At 35.2% G+C, this 16579-nt stretch overlaps 1 protein-coding gene across 2 annotated transcripts; it reads left to right on the top strand.

The window, feature by feature from the left end:
• The first annotated feature begins 6869 nt into the window (after window positions 1-6869).
• Window positions 6870-16106, top strand: LOC145635620 (uncharacterized). Of its 2 annotated transcripts, XM_081686934.1 has the most exons (9): window positions 6870-7062; window positions 8816-8914; window positions 9031-9485; window positions 11613-11676; window positions 11782-11835; window positions 14224-14292; window positions 14375-14440; window positions 14808-14876; window positions 15616-16102. In XM_081686934.1, exons 1-9 carry the CDS (start codon window positions 6952-6954, stop codon window positions 15700-15702), a joined length of 1074 nt encoding a protein of 357 aa, XP_081543060.1. In that variant the 5' UTR covers window positions 6870-6951; the 3' UTR covers window positions 15703-16102. The 2 variants fall into 2 exon arrangements, with proteins under 2 accessions (XP_081543060.1, XP_081543061.1); XM_081686935.1 differs by lacking the exon at window positions 11782-11835 and having other exon boundaries at window positions 15616-16106.
• Window positions 16107-16579: the final 473 nt, after the last annotated feature.

Raw genomic sequence — 16579 nt, 5'->3', positions numbered from 1 at the left:
TGGATGATCGAATGTGTACACTAAGGGGTCGTTTGGTTCGCACAAGGGAATTGGAATGGAATGAACAAAGGGAAAGGAGAAGAATGGAATGAAAATACCCTTTTTTTGCTTTGTTGTTTGTTTTTAAAACAAGGGAATCAATCCCACCACCACACCACCACCACCACAACCACCACACCACCACACAATTCATATGGTTTTCATCATTCCCAGCCACGAAACCCATCGCCGGCTCTCCCCCTCCCCTCCCCTCCTTTCGCAAACTCTCCCCCACCACTCGCTGGGCCCAAAACGACGAATCTCATCCTCGAAAAACCTCCCTTAGGGTTTTCGGAGGTTTTTCGAGGTAGGGGAGGGGTTTTTGGGCGGCAGGGGAAGGGATTTTGAGCGGCGCGCGTTTATCGGTGGGCGGCGAGAGGAGGGGAAGGGGCGGCTAGGGTTTCGCGGGTGGTGGGAGATAGATCGGGGCTAGGGGTTTTGCGGGGCTAGGGGTGGTTTTTGCGTGGGAGGGGAGGGCGGCGAGGCTCGGGGTAGGGGCGGCGGTGGTCGGGCTGGTTTTCCGATGGTGTTGGTAGGTGTGAAGGTGGTGATGGGGTGGTGTGAAGTTGGGTAGGGAAAGAGAATGGGAAAGTCTAGGGGGGTGGGGAATGGAGTTGGAAGGATTTGGGGTAATGGGGAGGGTAATGGGAATGATTAAAAGTGCTAAACAAACATCAACAAAGGGAATGGAGCCAGTTGATTCCCATTCCCTTTCCTGATTACCCCCAACTAAACGGCCCCTAATATAATTAGGTAGTGAAATTATGAAATTAAAGTAATCTACTTATTCAGGCCCAATTTTTGTTTACTTATTTAATGAAAAAAAAAAATGAATATTATCAGTTTGTCAAACAAGTCAAATGAATCAAGTAACAATTTACCGTTAAGAAATTAAGCTACCTACATTTGATTGATTTTGACCGATGAAATCAATATATTTAGGTAGTGAAATTTTTTATTTTTTTTTGGTGTTCTACCCGGTTCACTCTTTGGGCTAATACGGATTCGAGGATCAGTTCTGGGTGGTTAGGTTCTAGTTAGGTTCTCATCCCCTCCCGATTGTTGTTGCGGGGGATCGAACACGAGTCCTCCCTACCAAGTGTAGTCCTAATCACCACTACACCAACAACCAATTGGTAGGTAGTGAAATTATGAAAGTAATCTATTTGCCTTTATCTTGCCATGAATATCGAATTCTGGCCCAACTTTCAGTTGGTCAAACAAGCTAAGGGTCTGTTCTCATTAACTGAACTCAGCTGAACTGAACTGAACTGAACTGAACTAAATTTAGCTTAACTGAACTGAGCTGAACTGAACTGAACTAAAATGAATATTTTATAAGAGAAGGAAATTAGGAGCTGAACTGACTGAACTGAATTGAGCTGAACTGAACTGAACTGAATTTCAACGTAAGAGAACAGACCCTAAGTCAAGTGAATCAACCAACACTCTACTGTTAAGAAATTAAGCTACATACATTTGATTGATTTTGACTGATGAAGTATATTCACTTATAATCTGGTATATAATGAACGTAATTTGTTTGCACTTTTCCAAACACATATATAAACTCTGTTTATACTTATACGAGTATTAGTGTTTTACTTTTATGTTTTCAGCTGGTTAAACAAATTAAGTGAATCGACCGCTTAAAACTAACTATGCCACGAGTACTCCCTAGCTAATAACCAATATTATTTGCTTATACTAGCTACTAGTGGACTGGCCTACTTAATCAAAGATCTCACATGGTGGAAATCAGTTCAAGACATTCTTGTGAGATGAAAAGTTGTTGTGTCAAGATCAAATGATGAACAAAAAGACATTTTTTTTTCAAGTACATTACATTATACAAATTAATTATTTAAATATAAAGGAGATTGATAAATGGTGGAGATGAATTCGATCATAGCATATTTGAATAAGGTATATAGTTGAATGATGACAATTCATGAAGAAAATTATACTACCAATGTCCTTTGCATCATTACAAAGTGCAATAAAAATAGCCAATACTTGTACTCACTGTTTAAGTTGTGCCTAGAATAGCTGATTTGACCCCTATATATCATTCTAATCCATTTTGTCGGTACTACAAATTAATTAACTAAAATGAGAAAATTGAGTTTAAAAGATGGCATACTTAATTAATAAAGTACAGAGTACATGATTAACAAGTAAATAGTACTCATTATACAACAAATGCATTGCATTGAAATTTTATGAATTGTAACATAAAACTTCACATAGTGTACATAACGATCATATATACGTAGTATGATAAATAAAATCTTCCAAACGTGGTAATATCTCAAACACTAAGAACATTGATTGAAAAGATTCAATCACCACTGATTCAGGCTCAGTTATCAGTATGTAGTCTAACTCTTATATTATGCACACTTGAGTTGCTCCTTATAAATTAGGGTATATGTTCTGTTCAGTTTAATTTCAGTTAAGTTCAGTTCAGCTCCAATCAGTTCATCTTTATTTCAGTTCAATTCAGTTAAGCTCCAATCAGTTCAATTCAGTTCCTAATTTCCTTATCTTCTCTCATAAACAATTAAGTTTAGCCCCAATCAGTTCATTTCAATGAATTGGAACAAGCCCTTAGGCGACTCGCCTTAACTGGCCACATGGTTGCGTTCAACTTAGTACAAGTACATCATTTATCAATGAGTTCCTATTAAATGATGGTAAGCGAAGCTGAACCTAAGTATATATAGTACTTACTCAGATCATGTCAAAAAGTGGTCAAGATCAATCTATTCATCATCTTTTTCTTTATGCTAGATAATACATACACAAAGTCGATAAACTACGGAGTACCAAACATGCATACAATTCCACATAAACAAAAAGAAAGCAAAAACACATAGATACAGAAAATGATATATGCAGATGATTGCTTTTATAATGCAAAGAGAACTGAAAAAACAGTTTTAAGGGTAAACATAATATATATAGTGGAAGTTAAAGGTTCCAGAACAAAGACACAAACTCACTCCTTTTCATATATAGTGTTTGCTGTAAAGGTAAAAGCATTGTTTAGTGGATGGATCCATTCATTCATCATCTATCTCTTCGATCAATTTTTTTGATCCCACCATCATATCTCATCCACAATAAATCCCAGATATAGTATATCATTGCATATGCATGAACATTGCTCCTATCTTAATCATATAGTATATGCTCCTATCTTAATCATATAGTATATCTGATGAATATTCAAGAAATAATTATGAACTATATTATGATGATGACTTGTACATGTGCATATATACATGCATGCATTGATCTTTTCATTTTGCCATGGCCTTTTGGTAAGTTATCATGGATATTAGCATGTATCATCATAATTTAAATTGTCGTTTTCACTTTTAGAGCGGAGGCTGAATGGTTTAATGGCTTGCATGAACGTCTTAATCCTATCAGTGGGTTCGGCTACATCAGCCAAAACAAGGACTTTCTAGGATTGAGGAGTTCACCCATCTTAATACATATTACATACACCTTTCAATCATCATTGTGACGCATGTCAAGCAATATGATCTGATAAAGTTTTACACTAGTTGTTACTGACCTACGGTAATCCTCCTTCTTTATTCAAGCTTAAGACTAGCAGTAAGAAACCAACTAGTAGAGTAAATAAGCTGCATACAACTTTACATACATATTACGGAGTATATGTAGTTATATATATGTACAATATAAAAGTTAACCAGCTAACTTGTTATATGCCACACATTTTCGAATTAATCATCTAATTTGAGACCATTTTCCTAATTATACACACACATGGACCAACATGATTATAATCAATATTGTTTAAGGATAATCTACCAACAATTTATGCCTTATAAACGATCCAAAGACGATCAACATTTATTTAGTATTAGAATTGAAGTAATAGTCGTGCTAGCTAGAAGTTAAGGGTTACCAACTTACCAATGATATTGACATGATATATATTCTATATAATCACTAACAAGGAACTAATTATGCAACCAAATGTCCAAATCAACTATAAATTAAATTGTATTTTAGTGTTTTAAGTTTTGTTTTGGCTTTATCAGATTGAAGTTAACGGTTTACCCGTTCAATTATAGTTCAAAGCAAGTATAATTATATGAAAAGCATGTCTTTTTGTCTCGGATGAAAGTTGATGAAAATGTACGTGAAATGACTTTAGACTAACTAGCTACTAGTGGGAGTTTGATGTAAAACTAGCTAGACAGCTAAGGTGGGGTAAATAATTATATGATCATAAAGAAAATTTGATGTACTCATGTAGTATAAAGGAGTAACTATGATAGGTGTGATAGTTATTTGATTTGTTCAATTCGTCCTCTTCTTTGACTGGTTTTTAAGGTTAAAATAAAAGTTATAAAGCATGCAATATAAAAACGGACAACTTCTGCTAAAAATTTAGGGCATTTTTTTTTATTCGTTCTTATCATCTATTTAAATGACGAGTACAATAAAAGGAGATAAAGATCTTCCTCTCTTCAACTTTATTAGCTCCAATGTACTTGTTCTAGTCGATGCGTAAAATTGTATAGTAATAACTTTGATTATACGTGTCATTTTTAACCACTGATATCTTTAAAGGATGATAATAGATTAATAGTGAATTATGATATCATATTCTCATACGCAACTAATGCAAGTTATTCTAGTTTTTTTTAGGGTAAATTCTAACTTTATTGTTATCTAATTGTTTTATTATTGAAGGACCACTTTAACCAAAAAGTTAAAACGATGATTAAAGTCCAAGATTGATTTATATAGTTTATCACTTATTTTGCTCATTATTGCCCTAAACGAAGGTCGTGCTCCAAAGTCCAAAACCGTTGTGATGTACAATGAAACAACAAAATCTAAGATGCGTGCTGAGCCTCCAGCTATATGTACTCCTCATGGGAGTGAGTTAAAGATTGAAGTTCACAAACATTGCAATCTTATAAAGATCCGTTACAAAAGCTAGCTTTATGTTGGTTTTTATAGTAAAATTAACATATTATGTAACATAATTTTGGTTGATAAACTATTAAAATCAATAAATCTTTTTAGCCCAAAAAGTACTTTTTTGAAAAGATTTATGGGGTTTAGGAAAATGAAGATGGATTTGTAGTTATGGCAAGGAACAAAGAGACAATAAAAACTTTAAAAATCATTGAATGATACCCGTGAGAAATTGTGTGCGAAAGTGAATATGTGATGTTTTTATTTCCTTTATCTATAACTATTAACTACATAAAATGGGTTCAATAACATAGGATATATACTATCATGAGTCATGAACTTGTATGACATTCTAACTACCATGCTTTTGTGTAAACACATACTTCCATAGTTTCATTTCATTTCTTGTATGGATTTCGTGTATTGGTTCCTAAACTTATCATGCGTTATGATGGCATGGCAATCTCCTTTGTCACAATCTCAATCTCTAGAATTTGTCACAATTTTCTCAAAACCCGATATTTTTCATTGCAACCAATTGGTTGTGGTCTTGTGGATGATTGGTTGTTATTCTTTCGGAGGTATGTTGATAGGTACGGAGAGTGATTTAGGTCATGTTCCTTTCAGCTTAATTATAAAACAAATTTGTAGTAAAAATAAGAAAAAAAATTCAAAAAAAAAAAAAAAAGAGTTAAATTCTAAAATATATATTTTAAGTAAGTTTTCATATAAAAAAAAATAAGCATACTTGAGTAGAAATAAGCTTTTTGAACAAAAATAAGTTGAGTACAATACATATACGATGTATAGACTACGTATAAGCTAAGTAACCAATAATCCCATCTCAAGTGGACTTTTCATTTACTTTCAATTTGTCTCAATCACTCAAAGGAGGAATTATTGATATTAATTTTCCATTGTATATTTAAGGGGTGGATTTTATAGTGTGTTAGGATGACTTGTATTTTTTTGGTAACTTATCATATTGTTGAGAGATAAATAAAGTTTAGAGATGATGCAAATTGTCGTGTGTCTTATTTATAAACTAGGTTAGACATTGAAAGATATAGTACTAAGAAAGACATATTGCGGTCTTGTGGAAGAGAGCTTTCTCAAGCTATCTTTACTTTTAAGCTATGAATGGGGACATAAGAGAAGGGTAATAGTTTTGACGGCACATAGCAAGTTAAATTGAGTTTATATATGTATCCACAATAACAAGTTAGAAACTAAATTAAAACCTTCTCCATCACATGGAATGGCTACATAGTCACTATAGAGTATATAATTATATCATTCATAACCTAACCCAACCTATACTTCTCCACTCTTAAAATAGTGCGTTGAGTATATAAATTTGTTCCACATGTGAAAATTTCAAATTTCATTTCGTGCAATCGGTGAAACCAATCTGTTTAATATAGATTGACCATAACAATTTTATAAGTTCAATTCTTAGCACCTATCGAGTTTGAATAACCATCTCATAACCTTCCTCTTATATACAAATCAGCGTCGTTCGACCTTGGTCTAAAATCAACTTATTTCTACTCATGTATAACACTCACACTTTTAATTCACTCACAACTTTAATTTTTCTCGCCAATTTTAAGAACAACCACAAAATATAAATACTACCTCCGTTAATTTTTATGTGCAACTTTAAAATATTTTATATCTCACAAATAATATCCTAAAGTTGCACATAAAATTAACAGAGGTAATACACAAATTGCGAGACAGAAGATTTGAATCCGTTTGACATACACTTGACAACATAATTTCTCAAGTCCTTTACATTCAAAATAAGGCCCAATTCAACAATTTCATTTATCAAGCATTCAGGCCAATTTTCACACTCCCCAAATTTGTTAATTTTTTTTTTTGAATGAAACACAATCTGAAATTAATGGAGCCAAATTAGGAGAAGAAGCTCTCAGAAAAATGACAATAGACGATGACAAATCTGTTTACGTCGGAGGACTTCCGTACGATTGCTCGGAATCCCAACTTCGTCGTGCTTTTGATTTCTACGGCACCATTATCGCTGTTAAGGTTTTTCTCTCTCCTCATTTCAATCCATTTAGGGTTTTTTTTTTTGGAAACTTTTTGATGACATGTTATGCGAATTCATTGAATTTGTTGTGTTTGTTGAATTCGCGAAATTTGTTGAGAATTGTAATTTTGGAGCTTTTATGATTTTGTTTATTGAATGAAATGAATAATCAGGGTGTAATTAGTGTAATGAAGTCAGTGATTTTGGAAGGTTGGAGAAATTGGGTTAATTGCTAGTCTGGTATTAGAAAATTTACATGTGAAATTGTGGAATTAAATTATATTGTTGGATTGCTAAATTGTTGTGACTGAGAATGTTGTAATTTTTGGATTGGAGCATATTTGATTATGTTTGAAGAATCGGCATTTTGCGAAATTAGCTGTTCTTGTTCGATGTAAAGATTAAAAAAATAAAAAACCCAAAAAAGGGGAAGCGAGTGGTATCTTGTATGGTAGGAGAAAACGGTATAAATAGCTAGTGTGGTATGAGCTTAGCTTAGAATTGGCAGTATTGCTTAGAGAATCATGTTAATTAAGTATGTGTTATGAGAATTTTGTCCGTGATCGGTACTTGGTTGATGTATAGAGAGGCGGTTTGCAATCCTCTTTGATTCAGAATTTCAGATGTGGTAACCTTGATTATGTCATAGTAATTGATGAGAAATGCTGAAACGTTAAATGTTCAATGTTAAACAAGCTAGTATAATTTTGCTCATCGTAATAGTTCAAAAGTAAAATTTTGAGCTAATTGGAAATGACCATATTTGAATAAAGAGTACCATGGTCTCAACCAAATGATTTTGCTAAATAATCATTTACTTATGTTACCATCTTCCCATTACATGGGGTATGTGTGTTTGACATATATAATATCTTAGTGTCTTACTACACAATCAGCAATATTGCTTAAAGTTGGACACCGAAACACTTTCCTTAATGTTTCCAACTTAAAATAGAATGGATAATTGTAAAAGCATAGTCTTTTATGTTTGGGAAATGTGATATAGCCTGCTTGTTAACTATGGATAAGATAATTTATGTGTAACCCTTGAAGGGAGCCTTGCTTAGCATTTTGGGTTATTATTTACTAAAAAGGATTTATTACCAAGGAATGATATGGGTGTGGGTTTTAGTTGTAATCAGATTTTTTATATTACCTCCGTTTCATATTATTTGCAACGATTTGACATAAAGTAGAGAGGAAAAATGTCTAATCGTTGCAAATAATATGAAACGGAGGTAATATGTAGGATGAATAATTTTGAAGTAATATTTACTACCTTTCAATTGCCATACATATTACTAAGTCAACTGATATGCTAGAATTTCATACTCACTCTCAAGTCTCAAGGGACTAATTGGCTTATTACTGTGGGAACATCAAAGAGGACAGCTAATTATTTGTTGTGTGATAGTATATGTTCCTTTACTTCCCCTATAAGCCATATAATTCTGCTTCTTTTACTTTGCATGGTCTTTAGTTCTTCGATTGCCTGGGAAAAAGAAAGGGCTTTCCTTGAATTATAGGAAGGATGAAGGAGGAACTTGAAAAATTTTCTATCTTCAACATTGAGAGGATATTGTGTATAAATGTAACTTGAATTTTCATTTTCTATACTAAGGCTTTTATGTGACCATAGTCTTCACGGTTAACAGCATCTCTACATGCTTTACTTTTTTCTGGGCATCAATGTATCATCTTAAGAATACTTTTTTTGATGGTTATTACATGTTTGTATGTTTTGCCAAATAGATAATCAATGATCGAGGTGTGGGAGGAAAATGTTATGGCTTTGTTACTTTCAAAAATCCTCGATCGACGATTGAGGCCATCAATGAGATGGATGGGCGGGTATGTTTCCTATCTCCATATTATTCATACTTTAACTGAGCAAAATTCAAGTAGGAGTAATTTTCAGTACCCACTCTTTGCTTTCAATTCCTTTTCAATTAATTTCATTCCTTCAGGCTATTGGTGGTCGAGTTGTGAGGGTTAATGGAGTAAAGGCAAGAGGTGCTGGTTTGAGATCTAACTCTGGTCATGATAGCTTACGACGTAATCAGAGGGAGAGTGTCTTAGATTATGACAAGGGCAGAGGTAGAGAATGGCAGAATGACTTCCATAAGGACAGGCAACATGATAATTCTCTAGAGCACGACGGAGAAAGGGAAAGAAGGCATGATAATTCTCATGATCATGATCAGTCTAGAGATTATTTCCAAGGAAGAGATCGAGGTCAAAGTAGGGATTTGATAGACTGGGAACGGGATCGGGGACGGGTGCATAGCAGAAATCGTGATCGAAAATTGGAAAGTGATAAGGATTTGAACTCTACTCAAGATCGGGAGCTTGATCAAGTAGTCACTGATCACGATAAAAGGGTTGACAAGAGCAGAGCCCTACATACAAAGAGAAAGAACAGGTAAAATATCATATACTTTGTATTATTTGCTGCCTCTCTGCTGCTGCTACATTATCACTTATCAGTGCTAAGCCATTTGAAAATGAGTACAATATTGAGACTAACAAAAATCTTGTACTGATGAAAATTTGTGGGTCCTAGCTCAAAATTACCTTAAAAGATTTTTAAACCAATCCGACGCTGCAATGACAGTGACCTAGTTTGTGACTAATGTTTTTGCTACATTGTGACAGCTATTGTGATCATGACCATACCTTCTTTTTAGAACATTGGCTTAAAATGGATGATTGCTAGCACAAACATTTATCATGCACCTGGCGAAAATAACATACTGTATAAAAACAAAGTATGATTGATGAACATATATCATATATTATCATGACATAAAATACATGAAACAAAATAGCATGTATGTAGTTCAAAATAAATGAGCATATATATATATATATATATATATTATCATGACATAAAATACATGAAACAAAATAGCATGTATGTAGTTCAAAATAAATGAGCATATATATATATATATATATATATATATATATATATATATATATATATATATATATATAAAATCAGGCAAATCTTATACATTAAAATTACTTCTCATTATATCTTTCAAGTTTATCATTTCTCTCCCTTTCCTCCTTCCACATCAATAGATACGCAGTATTTTTTGCCCCTTCTCACCTATAGCTGATATGATAGATGCTCTCATACCTTGTACCTCACTCTTTGGGCCAAATATGTTGTTCATCATCAAGTGTAGTATGCTATACTCTGTACTACAATTTATTTATCATTTTGTTTTGTTTTGTTTTTGTTTTTTTTCCCCTCTTTTTGGATGCATTCTGTAGATGTTAGTTTATTTAGAAAGCTACAACGTTCACATTACTCTTCCCCTCTTCCTTTTGCTTCACTACATCCTTTCTTTCCTTGTTTATGATCTACTATAAGTTGGTATTGTGAAAAGTTTTGTGGTTGATTTTCTCCCACTTAAGTTCTAGATTTGGGACATTGGTGTCCAAATAGACAATCATTAGTGCCAAATGAATATTATGGTATGAGATTGAACATTGTGCTGTTGAGTAAGTGGTAATTGCATCAGGGATGGAGGAGCAGCGACCATAAAGGAAGGAACGGGGTAATGGTGGGATTTCAGTTGTGTTGGTGCTTGTGTTAGTGTAGACCTGCTCCTTTTTTGTTTCTCTCTTTATTCTTAGTTTCCCTTACCCTGCTCAAAGCAGGAGTTTTATCAGGACTGGGGCAGAATTGCAAAAGTAGTTAGTGCTCTTGATTCTAGAGTAGGGGTTTGGGGCAAACCCTCCTTTCCTCATGGTTATGGGAAAAGGTGCTTATGAGAAAAGGTGCTCCTAGAGTCCTAGGCAAGGTCATTTCATTGAGGTGCATATGAGGAATGCTGAGTTGCTCTAAGGCACACCGAGTTGCAAGTTTTAATTTTCTGTTAAGTGCACCATACTGCTAGAAGGATCCTTATTACCTTAGCAGGCTTTAGCCTTTTTATACATTGCTCATATCCGAGGGTTTTCTGAAATCCATCAACCTAACGTCAAGTAAAGTTTGGGTGATTTATACTCTCTGCGTATTTTATTACTTGCTCCATTTCTCCATGCATGGAGTTTTAGGAGAAATAGTAGAAAGTAATAAAATATGATGGAAGAGGGGTTGGTTGAAGGATAAAAAAAAATCTAAAAAAGCATAAGTGAGTATAAGTGAAAGAGGACACAAAATATGAAAAATATTAAAATATGATATGAGGAGACTGCTAGTGGAGAAGGAAATAGTAAAATATTGTTAAAAGTTTCCAAAAAAAAAAAAAAATGGAGCAAGTAATAAAATACGGCCTCAAAAGGAAAGTGGAGTAAGTAATAATATACGGCCGCAAAAGTGGAGTAAGTAATAAAATACGAAGGGAGTAATTTATAGTAACTAATACCTATACTCAAACAAACAGGGCCTTAGTATGTGGTTAAATTTGTTTGTGATGTTTATATGCTGTGCTCTATATGTTGTAATCCTTCATCCCAGATGCTGTGAAAGAATAAAGCCTTTGTTGACAACATCTCTCTGTTCTTCACATTTTTTTTCTCCCCTGCTAAACAGCGCCAGTAGTCATGACCAACATAGTAGAGATTTGTCATCAGAATCAAGTGATTATCAGTACCAGGTGAGCTTATTTCTTTAGGGTACACTATTCCTGAATACAATTAATTAATTTTGGCTAGAAGATGTCATCGTATCAACATTGTGCTTCTCTCTTCTCTAAAATTAGATGGAAGAGCAGCTGGATATGTTGATTAAAAGACGAGAAGAACTTCAGAAGGAGGTCTGTGCTCAGACTAGACTCTTGTGACTTTGCCAACAAGGCAACAACATCAATACGACGTAACACCTTTTAATTTTTATGTTGCTAGTGCTTAGGACTACTCATCACTCTTATTTGCATTTGAAGCATTGAGCACTAGCAGTGTTAGAAGGTATAAGCTGACTGCTAAAAGTCTCAAATTCTTTCGTATAAAGTGCTTGGCCTGTGAAGAAATCAAGTGATAAAATTATGGGAATTTCCATAATGTCTCCTATTTGTTCTGAGAGAGAGACAGGGCCACAGGAGTGGGGGGTGACTGGGTGAGTGTGGAGTTATCATATGGCATTATATACTTGTAGGTCATTAAGTCAATTACGTTTAATTGGGGTGGGACGTGGGAGGGTATTTGGGAAACAAGATCATTATTGGCCTAATAAGGTTAAACATATAGAGGGAGAATCTGTATCAAAAGAGCTTCAGCTTTTCTCGAACCTGCAGATCTGCTTTTTGTTTACTTTCTGCCTATCACATTTCTCGTATGTTCAGACAATCATTTCTGCTAAGTTGCTAATTACCCGGAAATAACTTTAAGCTCTTTGATAAATGCTAATAACTTGTGTACATCACAAAATCCATCAAGTTTAGAGTTTGTTGGACTAGTTATCAGCATATTTTGGACCTTTCTGAGTCCAAAACTTTGTGCTAGTGACTGTCCACAGTATGTCAGGTCATCTTCCAGTCTATATATAATCCATTAGACTCCATATTTTAGCACTTTTCTGTGGAAGAGTGGCCATGAACAACCTTTATATTTTGCTCAATTGAGTTCCAATTGTTGTTTATATGCATTATGGTCTTGACAGCCGTGCTAAGTATTTCTAATGAAGAAAAAAAAAAAAAAAAGGGAGAAATTGAGTTTATAAAACTTTGGGCGATTTACTATGAAAAATCCCAACTATGCATTATCCCTCAAAAATCCTAACTTTGATACCCATTTTCTTTTAAAGATCCCAACAGGTCACCAAACCTGTTACTATAGGTTACAATCCACGTGTCAACACGGGATTGGTAAAAAAATAATTAAAAAAAAAAAAACTAAAAAAACCAAAAAAAAAAAAAACAGCAGCCCCCTCCCCATCCTGGAAAACACCCTACCCGTACCCCAAGCCCGCCGGATTATCACCCCCCACCCCCGACAACTCCACCCCGTCGCCGGAATCCGACGACCAACTATCTCCCACCCTCGAAACCCACTCCTGTCGCTCCTCCCACCCTCGTGAAACCCACCCACTAACCCCCTAACCCGGAATACACCCCTCCCCTAACCCCCACCTTCGAAAACGCCCCCTTCCCCTTCCCTAACCGTGGGTCGATTTTTGGGGTGGGGGAAGGGAGGGGGGCGATTTCGAGGGTGGGGGTTTTGGGATGGGGTTTTACGGTTTAGGGTGGGAGGGTTTCGCGAGGGTGGGGGGAGGGTTTTTCGCCGGATTCCGGCGACAGGGAGGGATTATCGGGGGTGGGGGAAGGGTGGGCGCCGTTTTTCGGCGGCGGGGGAGGGGTTTTCGGGGATGGGGGGCGATTTCCCGGCAGGGTGGGGTGGGGGTGAGGTGTTTTCCGGGATGGGGGTGGGAGCTGGGTTGTTTTTTTTTTTTTTTATTTATTTTTGAATAAATCAGATTTTTTTATGAAAAACAATTAATTTTATTTTTTGGACCACTAAAATTCTGACAAGTGGCAATTTTTTTTTAGAAAAAATGAGTTAACCTTCTTTTCAGGTAACCGGTCATCTGGGATCTTTAAAAGAAGATGGGTATCAAAGTTGGGATTTTTTAGGGATAATACATAGTTGGGATTTTTCATAGTAAACCGCCCAAAGTTGGGATTTATAAACTCAATCTTTCCAAAAAAAAAAAAAGCAAGAAAGAGAAAGAATTTTGATGCTTTAACAGCAGTTTGGTCTAATGAAATTCTATTCATCAAAACCTTGGGAAAAAGCTAATGGCCCTTGATAGTTGATGTGTACCTAGATGATGTTTTTATTTTGAAAATGCATGGGGTGATCTTTAGTCTTAAGTTTCACATTGACTGCTTCCTGCAGATTATTTTTTTCGAATTGAGCTCTTGTTCATCCTCCTACTCTTAGATAGACTTATTACCAGTATGGCAGTGTGTAGTAATCCCTGTAGTATATATTGCTATATAGCCTCAGCATTTAACTTGTCAAAGATGCTCATTTCATTTATCAATCAACGCAAGGTTATAATTAAATCACGCGGATCACAATTCCAAAAACCTTTTGTGTTGCTTATTAATTACTTCATTTCTAGTCTGTATCATGCCGTTTCTTTACATATTTTCAATGAATATTAACTTCAAAACTATCAAGAGACTAATCTATAACTTTATCAGAAATCTGACATGGAGCAGAGTTTAGAAGAGAAGAAACAACTCATAGCTGATTTAGAGAAAAGATCCCAGGTGCTAAAATTCTCTCTTTCTGTTGCTTAGCACAGGTAGTTTATTTTTGTTGTTGTAACCTGTAACTTGATGGTGATAACAGAAATTGGAAGATTTGTTGTCCTCTGCAAAAAAACAATCCTCAGTGCGTCAAATGCAGTTGGCTAAGGTATTTGCCTGGATGGATAACACACATTAACAGTGTGTTTGGATAACATTAGAGGAAGGAAAAGAAGGGGAGGGAGGAGAAGAGGAGGGGAGGGAAAGGGAGGGGCGAGAAGAATGGTGAGTTTTCCTTCTAAATCTCTATATTGTTGGAGGAATCATTTTCCTACAATTTAATCCCTCCATTTCTCTCTCCTCCATTTCTCTTCCTTCCTCATTTGTTATCCAAATGAAAGATATCACATCTCTCCATTTCCCTCCCCTTCTTTTCCTTCCATTTCCTTCTATCCAAACACACCGTAAGTTTTGAATTGGGAATTTGAAGTCAAAAGGTTTACTTATTGTGCCATGGAATCGTGGATTACTTGCAGTTACATAAAGGTTTCCAGCAAGTAAAGGAGTGTGGCGTAAAACTGAAAAGTGCCGAAGAGAAACTGCAGGTCAATTTCCCTAGTCTTTTGCCACATTACTAAGACACAGTATTATGATAATTTTTTCAGACCTATTTTGTACTAGCATACCTAATTATCTGACTAATAGAGAGTTGTGTAGCATGTGCTCACTTCATGAGGAAGCATACTCTGAATATAATTTCTGTTTTTGCTTGAATTTTTATTCAGTTTTGAGTCATGTAGGCATGTAGCATAACATTCTGTGGTTCTTTCCTTTATCCAAATGAGCTGCACCAGTGCACCTCCCCCCTCATGCAACAAATCAAAGCTTATCTGTCGAATTCTCTGTCACTTGTGTTCTTAATCTTATACGCTGTGTATTGGGAGCGTAGTTATGGAGATACATGTGGATTTTGTATGAACTTGAAATATTGTCAGTAGATAAATTTTTTCTGGTCTTCTGTGTGAATCACAAACAAGTGCTGACCTTATGTTTCATAATGATTTTGTTTTGGAGTAGCTTTTAGGGGTATGGGAACCTGCAATCTATTAGAAATGAGACATTGTAGCATCCTGTGACCTGGATTCAGCATTGCTCTGATCATAGGGGAAGCTCAATATGGATTGTATGATATTTGGATGCAAGAAAAATAATTTACTGGGGTTTAATACTTTGATGTTTAATCAAGTAGCAGTGAACAGCCTTTTAGGAGATGCGTTGTTATAGACTAGATTTTTCCCGGATCCATGCAATGCTCTTACTATATATGTCCTTTGCTATGTGCAGAAACTTGTAGATTCAGTGAGCATGGAAATTGATGCTGGTGGTGATCTTGGAGCAAAGGATGCCAACCTCACAAACGGCAAACTTTGAGAAGCCTCTGTAGATGTCTTTTCACCTTGTAAAACAGCAGCTCTTTTGCTGTTTGTTTCTTGTTAGGTATATACAGTAGAAAACTTTTCTCTCCTTCTGTACTTATCGATCTTGAAATTCAGTCAGCCTTGTAGAGAGCAGCTCTCCACGCAATGGAACCTGTAGATCATTGGCAGTCTTTGTCCTGGATTTTGAAACCTGTATATAGCAACTTCCTGCTCTCTATGTTGCGCTGTGTTATTGAACGCATAAATTATAATGGGAAATTATCTATAGTCACCTCAACTGTGAAGATATCTGTCAATTTGAGATCATAAACAAGCACACATTTGATAAATTTTGGGATGCTATTTGTAGACTCTAATACGGTGCAGAAATCAACCTTGTGACATAAGACATGGGTAATGCCACAAAATAAAACATATTGAGATCTTAGCCATTTTGCCTCATAATTTGTCGAGGTAAAGCTAAGAAATTTTGGTTCTTTGATTTTAGATTTGTTGGAAAATTTGTCAATTGCAGTCATTTAAAGTTTGTATTTAGTAAATTGCTGCTATTTAAAAAAAAAAATTGCAAATTGCTGCTCAAAAGTTCTTGTAAATTATAAACTGCAACCCAATTTAACTTTTTCATCGATTTTGTTTAAAATTCAGAGTTTAATTTTTTCCTTTTGTTACATGAAATTCATGTTACTTTTTTTAAATCATTTGATGAATAATGCTCACATGTACCAACTTACATTACTTTAATTATTGTATTTTTCTTAATACGGAGTAATTTTTTTTTTTTTGGATGTTTAGACAGGGCGGGGTGAGAATTGGTTACAAGGTCTACTGAAAGCGAGAGGAAAGCTCTACCCACTTGAGCTATCCTTAAT

The sequence above is a fragment of the Chenopodium album genome, chromosome 6 (assembly GCF_948465745.1).
Source record: "Chenopodium album chromosome 6, dcCheAlbu1.1, whole genome shotgun sequence".
In the NCBI taxonomy this organism is placed as follows: domain Eukaryota; kingdom Viridiplantae; phylum Streptophyta; class Magnoliopsida; order Caryophyllales; family Amaranthaceae; genus Chenopodium; species Chenopodium album.
The sequence above is the reverse complement of the archived record's forward strand: the minus strand, read 5'-3'. Positions and strand labels throughout refer to the sequence as shown.

Excerpts from the sequence above, each read along its gene's own strand:
- LOC145635620 (XM_081686934.1), top strand. The coding sequence starts at position 6,952 with ATGACAATAGACGATGACAAATCTGTTTACGTCGGAGGACTTCCGTAC. Across the intron at positions 7,063-8,815 it reads GCACCATTATCGCTGTTAAG|ATAATCAATGATCGAGGTGT; the intron begins GTTTTTCTCTCT and ends TTTGCCAAATAG. Across the intron at positions 8,915-9,030 it reads TCAATGAGATGGATGGGCGG|GCTATTGGTGGTCGAGTTGT; the intron begins GTATGTTTCCTA and ends TCATTCCTTCAG.